Genomic DNA, 14,369 nt, shown 5'->3' on the forward strand with positions numbered 1-14,369 from the left:
TAAGAGAAGGAAATCTGCTGTCCTTCCTTGGTCTGGCTGATGTGACTTCAGATCCACAGCTATGTGGTTGACTCTTAGCTGCTCTCTGAAATGGCGTAGAAGGCCAGTCAGTTCAAGGGCAATTAGGGATGGCAACAAATGCAGACCTTGCCAGCGATGTCCGCATCCCATGAAATAGTAAAGAAAATAAAATGTCAAAGCATAAATCCAGGCTTTTGCAAGGCACAAGATTCATCACACTAGCGCCCCACTCCTCTATCCCCCATGTATTTGCTTACCTAAATTGGCTTCTGGTCTGGTAACATCCCCATTTTAAAATTGAAAGCCCAATGGCATTGGTCCTCCCTATTTCTAACATCCTGCAGCCCAACAACCTTCCAAGATCTCTGCACCCCTCCAGTTCTGGACTTTAGTGCATTCTCAAATTTCATCACTCCACCAGAGGTGGCCTTGCCTTCAGCTGCCTAAGCACTGGAATCCTCTCCTAGGATCTCTTCTCGTCTTTTAAGATGATCCCTAAAACCTACCTCTTTGATGAAGGTTTTAGGAACCTCGTTCAGGACAAGTTGTTGTTGTTCTGTGGAATCAAGCATTTTAACTCTGGGAATTTGGTGTTGCTGCAATCTATCAGTGTGGAACAGCACTTGATAAAGGAGGTGAGAGTCGAGGAAGTGGTACACAGTGCATGGGGTAGGCAGAACCTGTGAATTAGACTTTGTGTATCAAGTATTGTGGTGCAGGGACTTCAGTACAAGCAATAAGTTACTTCCACAGCTGAAGATTTGCTGCTTACCTCATAGTCTTGTACCGAACAGGAAGATCTGAGGTTTGCTGGCTACCTCATAGTCCCATACATATAAGGAAGATCTGAGGTTTGCTGGCTACCTCATAGTCCTATACAGAACAGGAAGATCTGAGGTTTGATTCCCTGATCTGTGCTATGATGGTTGAGCTTAGCACCAGTATTGGTCTGCTGCACTACCTTTCAGATAGATTCACTGGATTCACTGCCTTCTTGCTGCATGTGTATAGACACATCAGTGCCAACACTGCCTCATTGCGTAAATCTCTCACCTCGAGTACAGCTGATCACGGGTTCAAAAACCGTTCAAGAGACTTGAGTGGATAATTCAGCCGACACTCTGATTTCAGTAGTGATGGAGTTCCAGACTGCCAGAAGGTGTGGTACGGAGCGAGCTGAGCACTGTCGGAGGGGTGGTGCTGAGGAAGCTCTGCACCATCAGAGTGAGGGGATTAAAACCTCATGAAGGCCACTTTTTATGAGTTTAAATAAAGGTACAAATAAAGGCTCAAGTGGACTGGGAAAATAGATTTTAATGTAAAATGGGAGATAAAAAGTAGCAGGTATTTAAGGGGATATTTTATAATTCTCAACAAAGATACGTTTCATTGAGAAAGAATATGAGATAAAGCTAGCTCGTAATATAAAAACAGATACTAAGAGTTTCTACAAGTATTTAAATAGTGAAAGAGTAACTAAAGTAAGTATTGGTCCTCTAAAGAGAGTCTGGGGAATTGATAATGGAAACAAGGAAACGACAGAGGCGTTGAACAGGTATTTTGTGTCTGTCTTCACTGTAAAAGATTTGGAAAACATCCCAAAGAGTTGAAAATCAAAAGGTGAAAGGGAGGGAGGAACTGAAAACAATCACCATCACCAGGGAAAAGGTACTGGGAAAACGATTAAGCTCCCAGGACCTGATAGCCTGCATCCTCAGGTCTTAAAAGAAGTGGTTGCAGAGATGGATGCATTGGTTACAATCTTTCAAAGCTCCTTAGATTCTGGAAGGGTCCCAGTGGATTGGAAAATAGCTAACACCTTTATTCAAGAGAGGATGGCTCAGAAATTAGGAAACTACAGGCCAGTTAGCCTCACATCTGTTATAGTGAAATTGCTAGAATCCATTATTGAGGATGTTATAGCAGGATACATAGAAAATCATAATATGATCAGGCAGAGTCAACATGGCTTTGTGCATGGGAATCATGTTTAACTAATTTTTTTTTAAAGAGTTTTCTGAGGAATAACAAGGAGGATCAAGAGGAACTTGTAGATGTGGTGTACTTGAATTTCCAGAAGGCATTTGATAGGGTGCCACATTAAAGGTTACAACATGGTGCAGGGGATAACATATTAGCATGGATATAGGATTGGTTTGTGAACAGAAATGGGTCTTTTTGGGTTGGCAAGCTGCAACAAGTGGAGTGCTACAGGGATCAGTGCTGGGGCCTCAACCATTTACAATCTACATCAGTGATTTGGATGAAGGGACTGAATGTATTGTAGCCAAATTTGTCTATGACATCAAAATAGGTAGGAATGTAAGTTGTCAAGAGGAGGAAGAGGAGCCTGCAAAAGGATATAGGTTAAGTGAGTGGGCAAAAAAAATTGTCAGATGGAGTGGAATGTGGGAAATTGTGAACTTGTCCACTTTGGCAGGAAGAATAGAAAAGCAGTATGCTATTTAAATGGAGAGAGAATGCAGAACTCGGTAGTACAGAGGGATCTGGGTGTCCTGGTACATCAATCACAAAAAGTTATTTTGCAGGTACAGCATGTGCTTACGAAGGAAAATGGAATGTTGGCATTTATTGCAAGGGGATTGGAATATAAAAGTCAAGAAGTTTTACTGCAACTGTACAGGGCATTAGTGAGACCACCCCTGGAGTACCCTGTACAGTATTGGTTGTCTTATTTGAAAAAAGATATAATTGCATTAGAAGAGTTCAGAGAAGGTTCACTTGACTCATGACTGGGTTGAAGGGCTTATCCTCTGAAGAAAGGTTTAACATTATATCCACTGGAGTTTAGAAGAATGAGAGATGATCATATCAAAACATATAAGATCTTGAGGAGATTTGATAGGGTAGATAGCACTTGTGGGAGAGATGAGATCCCAGGGGGCACGGTTTAAGAATAAGAGGTCTCCTGTTTAACATGGAGATGAGGGGAAATTGTTTCTGCCCAAGGATCGTGATAATGTGGAACTCTCTTCCCCAGAAAGTATTGGAAAATGGTCATTGAATTTACTCAAGGCAGAATTAGACAGATTTTTGATAGACAAGGGAGTCAGGAGTTAATGGGGGTTGGTGAAGAGAGGAAAGTGGAGTTGAGAGCACAACCAGAAGGACTGAATAATCTACTCCTAAGTCCTATGTTCCTAAAACTCAACGAGAAGTATCAGTCATCTTTGTCAAACTAAAGAAGTTAAGGATGGTATCAAATTGAAAGAAAAGGCATATAATGTTGTGAAGATGAGTAGTAGACCAGAAGATTGGGTAAATGTTACTCAGAGAGCTGGGTGGTTGAGATGTGACTGAATATATTCAAGGCTGAGAAAGATTTTTGGACTAGAGGGGAGCTGAGGGTTATGGCGTACAGGCAGGAAAATGGAGTTGAGTTCAAAATTGGATCAGCTGTGATCTTATTGAATGTTGGAGCAGTCTCAACAGACCATATGGCCTTCTGTTACTTCTATTTTATATGTTCTGACGTTCCGTCTGTCTTCACAGGGCACATCCAGTGTGTCAAGCAGCCCTAATTCCAGCCCGAAGACCAAGAGTTCAACCTTGTCACCCGCCCAGAAGGCCAGCCTGATCACAGCCACTGCCACTGCTGCCAGCCAGTCGCCCAGCCTCTCCGCTCAGTTCACCCACATTCTCAAACAGCACATGCAGAGGACTGGCACGGTGCTGACCCAGAAACAAGCTCAAGGTAACTCAGAGCAGTTAAGGGCACATGTTGCACAAATTAGACCAACACTTGGCTGGTGAGATGCTGAGGAGTTCCAGGGAGGGGTGCGCAGTGTGGTACAGCTTTGAGGGTTAGAACTAAATCTCTGAATTCTGCACGCAGGTTGTTTCAGCAAAGCCTATCCAATCTGTGTCACCGTGTAATCCTCCATACTGTGAGCTGTCTCCCTCTGTGCCGTCGTGACCTCTTCTCCATCCCCACCCCGGTGCTGGCGCAACCTCTCTCCCACCGTGTGCGCCCCCCCTCCTCCATCCTTGCGCCATGCGCTCTGTTCTTGTATCATTTGTGCTTTACAGTGTTAGTTATTTGTCTTGAGTTCCACCAGTGCTGAATGTTCAAGGATTCATCTCGAATGGACAGAATCTGCTGAGGCTTTGGTTGGAATCATGATATGTTAACTTAGTTGAGATACTCTTAATCCCATATTTCAGTACTGAGAATTTTCTCATGCAGCAAGTTGTTGTGATCTGAAAGACACTCTCTCAAAAGGCAGAGAAAGTGGCTTGTATGTTAACTTTCAAAAGGGAATTGGATAAGTACATGAAAGGGGAAAACTGACAGGGCTATAAGGAAAGAGCAGTGGATTGTGATTAATTGGATAGCTCCAGCAAAGAGCTCGCACAGGCATGATGGTCCAAATGGCCTTCTGATATAAGAATGTATAGAAATAGGAGCAGGAGTAGACCATTTGGCCCTTTGCACCAGCTTTGCTATTAAATAAGAACTTAGCTGATTCTTGACCTCAACTCTGCCATCCCACACAATCTCCATTCCTTTTAATTCCCTTCATTTCCAAAAATCAGTTTCTGCCTTGAAAATGCTCAGTTACTGAGCATCCACATCGGGGTTCAAGAATTCTAAAAGGCCTCAACCCTTTGATTGAAGATATTTCTCCCTATGTCTGTCCTAAATGGCCAGCCCCTTATCTTGAGAAATGACCCCTCGTTCTCGACTTAGCAGCCATGGGAAACAGCTTCTTAGCCTCCACTTTGTTGAGCACCTAAAGAATTTTATATGTCTGTTTCAATGAGATTATCTCCGATTCTCCTAAATTCTTGGGAATATAGATAAAGTCTACTCAATCTCTCCTGATAGGGCGATTTCCTCATCCGAATTGATACAGTAAAATTTTGTGTACCCCTTCCAAGGCAAGTATATGCATCTTTGGGAGGGGACATCTTTGTGTGATACTCCAGATGTAGTCTCATCAAACCCCTGTGCAATTTCAGTAAGACTTTTTCACTCTTAACCTCCGATCTCTTCGGAATAAAGAGCAACTTATGATTTGCTTTCCTAATTGTTTGCTGTACCTGCATGTTAGTTTAGTGAGATTCATGTACAACGACCCTCCTGAATATCAGTTTCCCAGTTGCATACCATGTAAAAGAAAATGCGATTTTCTGTTTTTGCTCTCAAAGTGGACAACTTCACATTTCCCACATTATATTCCATCTGCCATATTGTTGACCACTCACTTAAGCTGTCTATATCCCTTTGCAGGCTTTTTGTATTCTCTTCACTGCTTATTTTCTCATCTAACTTTACTGTATCATTCTGTGATTCTTTGAGTTCCACACCAATCACTGAGCAGCAAGGCTGCACCAGATCTGGACAGTCCACTGTCTGTGGATCCTAAGTTTAACTTTGAATGAATCAGTGTGCATTTCTGAGAATCTTACAGATGGGACTGGAAGTCTTGTGATTTGCTAATTGTCCTATGATTGATTCCAGCTCAGTTTGCTGCTTTTCTGAAACAAAACATGCTGGTGAGGAAGAATTTGAATCCAGCCAGCTCATCCTGTGTCTTTGGTAAGTCTGTCTCCTCTCGGGCATCCTAGCTCAAGTCAGGACTTGACACACTGATGCTGAATCCCATGCTTCAGTATCATGTTGTGTGAATGCACGTTTGGTTCCATCTACACTGGTTGCTTGTTACTAGAGCTGGATTTCAGCAGTGTTGATTTTCAGTGCAGCAGAAACCGAAAGTAAGTTCAAGGAGGAGCTTACTGGATTTAACTGACTACGTCAGTTTCCAGATGCAAGCATGCTGACAACACCCAGCTCTTAGCCTACCAGCATCTCTCTCAACCCCTGCACTCTCTCTAAATTATCAGACAACTTGTCTGATGATCAGTACTGGATGAACAGAAATTTCATTCAACTAAGTTTTTGGAAGACCAAAGCCATTGTCTTTAATCCCCATCCAAAAACCTCGCACCAGCCACCAACTCTGTCCCTCTCCCAAGCACCGGGGTTGCTATCTGCAATTTAATGTATTCTTAGAGTTTTTAATCACATGACTTTCCCCACGCTCCAGCTGCTAGTCGGCCAACACATCAATCCCTGTGGCGTACTGTCTTCCTCACCAATTGGAAAGCAAAAAGACTCGTTACCCAATTGGATGATACTTGACTGTCAGCCAACCAGCCTTTTTCCCATTTACAATATTTTTATATCTGGTAAAGAGAAGTGCTCAAAGAAAATGAGTAAAAAAATTCTTTTTTAATATCCCTGTGATATTTCTCCAGGGTTGCACACAGCAGTGTCCTGAAGGTTGATCTTCAGTGCTTGGAGATTGCAGGATAATCCTGGAGGGTTGGCAACCCCACCAAGCACCTCTCTGACGCTGACCTAGATTGTTCTCAACCATGGTGTCATATTTGTTTAGGTATCTGCATATTTCTACCCCATAACATTGCAGGACTTGGACCCTGCCTCTGCTTATCTGCTACTGTAACCCTCATCCATGGCTTTGTTAGTTTGAGGCTTGACTATTCCAATTCATTGCTGATTGAGCACCATGTTCTACCTCCAAGATCACACCAAATCCCATTTACCTATCACCTCTGTGCGAACTGACAACCTACATTGGCTCCTGGTTAAGTAATGCCTTAGTTTTAAAACTTCATTTCTGTTTTCGGTTCCTTCCTCTCAATAATCTCCTCTAGCCTTAAAATCCTACTAGCTATTTGTACTCCTCTAATTCTAGCTTCTTCTGCAGCCTCAATTTTAATACTCCCTTGCTGGTGGCCTGGGCCCCAAGCTCTGTAATTCCCTCCCTACACCAATCTGTCTCTCTACTTCTCTTTCTACCTTTAAGATTTTCCTTAAAGCATAACTTTTGTTCATCTGTCCTCACATCTCTTAATGTGGTATGATATCAAATTTTATTTTATAACACTTGCATGTAGTTCCTTGAGGCATTTTATTACATTAAAGGCGCTATATAAATCTAATTTGTTACCATTTAGAAAAAATGTCATGGGAAAAATAATAAGATTTAAGCTGAACAAATGTTTAGGAGCTGAGGCTTCCACTCTGGGATATTAAAAAGTTAGAAAGTTGCATATGTTTTGCCCATAATTTTCTGAAGTTCCCTGGATTCAGGTATTGTTCCTTGGGAATTGGAAAGTTGTAAATGACATTCCTGTTATTTACAGAAGGAGGGATCAGCTAGGTAACTCGAGTATAATGTCAAGAGAGTAGTTACAAAGTGATGATACATGGAGTGCATCATTTAGAGAATATAGAAGTTGGAAATTTGGTGACAGTGAGAAGTCTCTGATATTTAGTGGTTGAGTAGTCTCAAACTTAAATTTAGTTTTTAATTAAGCTTAAACTTTAAAAACTGTAAAAGAAACTACAAGGTAGTGAACACTTGACAGAAACTGGCTGTGGCAGTTAACAATTCATCAGCTGTAAATGATTGCCTGAATAGGGCTGACCAGGAAGCTGACTGAGCACTGGTGATTGGAAAAGGGCTTTTAAAGTAAACAGTGTCTGCTGATGCACAAAGTGCAATTTAAATGGAGTATAAAAGTTAGGGATTCATTGCGATTGAATTTAATGCATGAAGTGGGTAAGAAGGTAACAGTTGAATTATTATGTCTAGTCATTTAAGGCACAGAAGAAGGTCCATCGACCAACTGGGTCCATGCCAGCTCTCTGTAGAGCAATGCAGTCAATCCCATTCTCCTACTCTATCCCCCAGCCTTGCAAGCTTATATCTCTCGCGTGCCCATCCAGTTTTCTTTTGAAATCATCAATCATCTCCACTTCCACCACCCTCGCAGACAGCAGGTTCCAGATCCTTACTGCAATGATCTTTTTCACATGCTACCTGTATCTCTTGCCCAAAACCTTAAATCTGTACCATACAGTCTTTGTACAAGCAGCTAATATACGGAGATTCACTTTGGTAGGAAGATTAGAAAACCTGATTTTTTTTTTAAAATGGTGGGAAATAACAAAATATTGCTTCTCTGAGGGATTGACGTCTGTTGTATACAAAACACAAACTTAAATTGCAGGTACAGCAAGCAATTTTGAAGGCAAATGGTATGTTGACCTTTATTACAATGGGTTTGGGGTATAACAGTTAGGAAGTCTTGCTGCAGTTATACAGAGCTTTGTGAGACCACAGCTGGAGTACCGTGTACAGTTTTGGTCTCCGTACACAAGGAATGATGCACTTTCCTTAGACAGGGTGCAACAAAAGTTCACTAAATTGATTCCTGGGATGAGAGAGTTGTCAGATGAGGAGATATTGAGTAAAATTGGGTTTAGAAGAATGAGAGGTTATCTGATTGAATCTGGAGCTCCCATGCTGGCCAAGCATAAATTGGTCCCTTTCAGTTACTGCGTATCTGTGGCTGTGCAAAATAATTTCAAGGGTCTATGCGCTTAAATGAATAGACAGTACACCAAAAAAAAAATCAGAGGGAACATTGAAGTTTAGACTGTTGGACCATTGAAATGACCACAATTGAACTTATGTTGGTGCCCAACATCCTGATATTGTTTTTCCTCCTTTCCAAAACCCTCGGAGCTTTAAGGCTGAGACCAAGGAACTTGGTGCATATTAATGATTAAAACTGAAGATCTTGATCTGTGATATTGATTCTTGTAGATAGAGAAAGAAGGAGCTAAATTTAATGTGACAGTGTAAAGAAATGAGCACAAATAGGCCACACAGCCCTTGGAACCTACTCCCCCATTCAATAAAATCAAGGCTGAACTTCGACAGCCACCCCACTTTCACAGAATCACACAGTGCAGAAGAGGTCCTTCGGTCCATCGAGTCTGCACCAACGTGTGAGAAACACCTGACCTACCTACCTAATCCCATTTACCAGCCCTTGGCCCACATAGCCTTGAATGTTATGACGTGCCAAGTGCTCATCCAGGTACTTTTTAAAAGATGCGAGGCAACCCGCCTCCACCACCCTCCCAGGCAGCGCATTCCAGACCGTCACCACCCTCTGGGTAAAAAAGTTTTTCCTCACATCCCCCCTAAACCTCCTGCCCCTCACATTGAACTTATGTCGTCTCGTGACTGACCCTTCAACTAAGGGGAACAGCTGCTCCCTATCCACCCTGTCCATGCCCCTCATAATCTTGTACACCTCGATCAGGTCACCCCTCAGTCTTCTCTGCTCCAACGAAAACAACCCAAGTCTATCCATCTTCTCTTCATAACTTAAATGTTTCATCCCAGGCAACATCCTGGTGAATCTCCTCTGCACCCCCTCTAGTGCAATCACATTCTTCCTATAATGTGGTGACCAGAACTGCACACAGTACTCCAGCTGTGGTCTTGCCAAGGTTCTATGCAACGCCAACATGACCTCCCTACTTTTGTAATCTAAGCCTCGATTGATAAAGGCAAGTGTCCCATATGCCTTTTCACCACCCCATTAACATGCCCCTCCGCCTTCAGAGATCTATGGACACACACGCCAAGGTCCCTTTGTTCCTCAGAACTTCCTAGTGTTATGCCGTTCATTGAATACTTCCTTGTCAAATTACTCCTTCCAAAGTGTATCACCTCACACTTTTCAGGGTTAAATTCCATCTGTCACTTATCTGCCAATTTGACCATCCCATCTATATCTTCCTGTAGCCCAAGACACACAACGTCACTGTTAACCACCCGGCCAATCTCTGAGTCATCCGCAAATTTATTAATCCTACCCCCCACATCGTCATCTATGTCGTTTATATAAATGACGAATCATTCCCCCCCCCCATCATTTCCCATATCCCTCAGTTTCCTCATTCACCAAAACTCTTTCCAGTCTTGAATATATTGAGCAACCAGGGTCCTCAATATAGAGAACTCCAGAGATTCACCACTGTGAGTGAAGAAATTTCTCCTGATTTTAATCAAAATGGCCCACTCCTTATCCTGAGATGGAACCCCTGAATTCCAGACTCTCCATCCAGACAGGGGAAACAGCCTCTCAGCGTCCGTTCTATCAAACCCTCTGAGAACCTTATATGTTTGAGTGAGATCATCTCTCATTCTTCTAAACCCTGACCAGCCTTTCACAATCCCAAGACCTGCCAAAGTGCTTTACAGTCACAAGTACTTTTTTTGACATGTGCTCACTTCTGAAATGTAAAGAATACAGCACCCAATTTGCATACAGCAAGCTCCCACAAACTGGCAGTGTGATCATGATAAAGTAATATGTTTTAAAAGCACAGAAAAATTTATGAGACAGAAGCCGGCCATTCATCCCATCGTGTCGGTGCTACTCAAAAAAAATAGTAATCTCACTCCTAGCTCTTGATCCGTAGCCCTAGCTCACAGCGTTTCAAGTGGATGGTCAAGCGTTTTTAAATGAGATGAGGGTTTCTGTCCCTGCCACCAACATAGGCTGTAATTTTTTTGAGTGCCTGGACAACTTGTTTAAGTGTGTAGACGATTAAAATTTTTTTTCTGTGGCTGGATACACACGGCAATTTCAAGGGCCATTGTATGTGATCTGTGTGCAACGTTTCTGGTGTTTACACAAAATATACAGCACAGAAACCAGAACATTGGGCACAAGCAGTCCATGCTGGTGTTTTTGTTCCACTTGAGCCTCCTCCCATTTTTTGTCATCTAAATCTACCTTTTAAATCTACTTAACTTATAAACCCACTAACTAACTTAATTTAACCCACTGTCCTAACTTGGAGTGAAAAAAAATTACTGTGTTAATACTCACCAATCTGTCACCTTCCTTTCTTACTAAAAGAAACTTGGCCTAATGATTCTATCAAGTTGGTTGCGGGATAAATATTGGCCAAAGAATAAGAACATTAAAAAAAAAGCCATCTCATGCCTCCTCCACAATTTTAAAAAGCTCACAGTTGATAGAACTGTGTGGATGCTTAAGAGGGCAGTTAAAAGTCCATGCTATTGATGTGGGCCTGGAGTGGAGTATAAGCGCAGGAGGGCAGCTTTCTTTCTTCCAAGGACACCATTGAACTAATTGGGATTTAATGGCAATCCAGAGCTTCATGGCCACTTTTACTGGTTAAAAACTGGCAGTTTCCTTGTTGTTTTTCCAAATGAATTCCAATTCTCAAAGGCTAATGGTTGGCTTTGAATTCCCATCAGATCATTAAAAACAGGACCAGAAATAAACCATTTGGCTCTTTGAGCTCGCTGCACCATTCAGTATGATCAGGCCTCGTCATCGACCTTACCTGCAGATTCCTGCACTATCCCATATCCCTTAATTCACTTAGCACCCAGAAATCTATCAATCATAGCCTTGAATATCCTCAATAACTGAGCAGCTGCACCTCCCTGGGTTCAACTGTTCCAAAGATCTGGAACCCAATGAGTGAAACAGTTACTCCTCAATTAAAAATGGTCAACCCCTTTTCCTGAGACTATGACCAGTAATTATAGACTTTTCAGCCAGGGGAAATAGCCTCTCAGCATTTACCCTGTCAAACCCTAGCATGAGCGGGAACACCCTCCCTCTTATTTGATAAGTGAAACGGGATCTTTTACATCCACCTGAGAGGGCAGATGGAGCCTTGATTCAATGTCTCATGTGAAAAATGGCATCTCTGACAGTGCATTACCACTTCAGTACTGCACTGGAGTCTCAGCATGATTTATGTTCAGAAGCTTAACTCTCAACCATTGCTAATTGTCCATCAGCAATTAAATGAGGAGTGTTTTGAACGCTGCAGCTTTTATTGTTGTTTTACTGGACTGCTCCCATCAGTTACAATGTACATTGCTGAATTTCAGTTCCACTGTCCTCGGAGCAGCAAGAGCTGGTGGAGAAGGAGGACATGAAGAATCAGCTGAAAAGACGGCAAACATCCAGCCCAACTCAAGTGGTCTCCAAGCCTGCAAAAAGAGCCAAGATCAAAGTAACCATTCTCTCCCAAGGAGAGACGTCAGCTGCTACCATGCCTTACACAGGTGCCAAGGAGGGTAAGCAGGTATCACGCCATTAGGCTTCATTGCATAGTTCAGTACCCTCTATGAGCAGAAAAGCAACTGGCCCTTGAAGGAGAGGGGAACCAGTCCTTGTCCCATTTCCTTCCTACTGCAATTCCTTGCTCCTCCATTGCTTTGGGAGCTGATGTTCCAGAAATTGTTACGTGAGAGCTCTGTTGGGTGCCGATGTGGGGAATGGGCAATCAGCATCAAGCTGAGCAAATAAATCCAATTGCAAAGCAAGTAGAAACTGTTTAACATATTCTGCTGGATATCTCTCACACGTGCACTTAGATAGCTGGGGAGTTCATAAACCATGTTCCAAATTTGGAAAACTTGGTTGAAGCACCATCAATGCTGCACTTGTGTTGGAGGTTACGAGGAGCTATGGCAGCCATGAGGGAAACCCAAAATGAAATTAACAGGATTTGTGAGGGGGAGCCTTGGGGAAGAAGCAAGTCGGAGCTTCTAGTTGTAGAGGGAATGTAGTCACAATGAATGGGGAGTGCTGCACTGCCTCCTGTCCTGCTCACCTGTTACTCTAAGCTACTCTGTTCTAGTGCTTGTAGCATATTTATCACAGTCTGATTGTAGATTATTTTCTTTCATTGTCCTTGGTCTAGGGAATCAGGGTTGTTGCATGCGGTAAGCTGAATATAGTGCCTAGCATGTCTCTTTTCCCTTTTGGTGCAACCTCACCAGATTGAGTGCAGGGCTTACATTTTGGGTTGTAAGTCACAGTGATCTGGGAGGCTGAGCATAAGAAAGCTAACTGTAAATCCTAAAGATGCACAAGTAAGTTAGACTTGAGCCAGATGAGGAGCAGTTCAAGGATGATTGCTCTGGTGAAGAACATGGCCTCGAGATGGCAACTGACACAGCTGCTCAGGTAGGAGTGGTGCTGTACTCATCAGGATCTCACTAAAATAATTTTAATCCGCTGTCGGTGCACTTTCCATTTGTGCAGCAGGTCACATCTTAAATGTCTGGCCTTAAAGGATTGCTGCTGCTTGTCTCTTCTTTTGCGCTCAGTATTGATGATTGTGGTCAGTAGGGGAATAGCTTTGAATCCAAGGAAAAGTTCTCTAACTAAATGCCTTAAAGCAGTCTAGGGGTAGAAGGGATGTTGCAAAGTTGAATCTAAATTGGGCATCTCTTTCTGAAGACTGGTCCTTTTGTTGCCCTAGCCTGGAGTTCTACAGCAATTCTGAACATAGTTGAGTTTGGGTGTTCTAAAAATCATGTTGGAAATACTCAGCGGGTCTGGCAGCATCTCTGGAGAGAGACACAAAATTCACGTTTCAGGTCAATGACTGGTTTCTGGTGAAAGGTCATTGACCTGAAACATTAACTCTGTTCCTCTTTCCACAGTTGTTGCCAGAGCTGCTGAGTATTCTCAACATTTCCTGTTTTAATTGCAAATCTCCAGCATCTGCTGTTTTTAACTTTTGTACCTGGGGTCAGCTTATCTGTTCCCTTGAGAAATTTGAAAATGTTGTGCTGGGCACTGAAAAGCCAGAGGACTCTGGTCCAGAGAGTGGGGTAACTGCCAGACCAAGGGGAGTGGAGGCTGCTGTAAGAATTTTTAGTAAAATTGTAAAAGAGTTTTTAACCAAGTTGGAGCAGAAATGTCATCTGATCACGGTGAGTGTTGACTCTGAGTCAGGCTGATGGAGACAACTTGATATATTTTTCCTACTTGACAGGTGGGGCAGGGAAATCCTTAACGTTGTCAGTGAGTCAACCAGGATCTGGCAGCAAGGAACTGACTGGATCTCTAACAGGTCAAAGGTGAGTGCGGTCTCACGCAGCAGCATAAATCCCAGGAAATTTTCATAGTGTGAAATTGTAGAGATGTTTACCTGCAAAAAGCCATAGTGACAGCTTTCTGAGAGGAAGGAGTTGCACTGGTGTAGGGTCGAGCTGCACATGGAACGTGACATAACCAGATTCGGGCCTAGGGACAGAAAGTGCCATGATACTCAGGGTTCTGAGATATATGATACCCCTCTCCTGAGAGCCTACATCAAGGGCAGTGAGGGTGACAGCGGCTGTACTTCAAGCCCCTTTGAAAGCTGGCCTTTGATATGTCATCTGGTTTAAGAGTGAGCTTGTTGAATAATTGTTGGAAGGTGAGCTTTTAATATTTATTGACCTCTGGGCCTTGGACTGGTTCTGTCAATGAATTCAAAAATACTTCCTCCAGTCTTGATTTCTTCATAAGGAGTTGTTCAGTGTTATGAGATAGCCTTTTGGTAAAGCTGAGTTATTTAAAAAAATCCCAGAGGGAAACTTTAAACAACTGTCATAACCTATAATTTTAAGTGTTATGTTTGAGATGCAACTCTAAATTCAGGAATC

The 14,369-nt window shown here is 42.6% G+C and overlaps 1 protein-coding gene across 4 annotated transcripts in view; it reads left to right on the forward strand.

Annotated features, from left to right (window-relative positions):
• kansl3 (KAT8 regulatory NSL complex subunit 3) overlaps positions 1-14,369 on the forward strand; it is a 79,688-nt gene that overhangs the window by 43,020 nt on the left and 22,299 nt on the right. For 3 of the 4 annotated variants that reach the window (XM_041209454.1, XM_041209455.1, XM_041209457.1), the window contains exons 13-16: positions 3,535-3,736; positions 5,507-5,584; positions 11,814-12,002; positions 13,715-13,799. In XM_041209454.1, coding sequence (XP_041065388.1) covers positions 3,535-3,736; positions 5,507-5,584; positions 11,814-12,002; positions 13,715-13,799 — 554 coding nt within the window. The remainder of the gene's footprint in view (positions 1-3,534; positions 3,737-5,506; positions 5,585-11,813; positions 12,003-13,714; positions 13,800-14,369) is intronic. The other variant, XM_041209456.1, reaches the window with a different exon arrangement.

Source organism: Carcharodon carcharias, chromosome 17 (genome assembly GCF_017639515.1).
Source record: "Carcharodon carcharias isolate sCarCar2 chromosome 17, sCarCar2.pri, whole genome shotgun sequence".
Classification (NCBI taxonomy): domain Eukaryota; kingdom Metazoa; phylum Chordata; class Chondrichthyes; order Lamniformes; family Lamnidae; genus Carcharodon; species Carcharodon carcharias.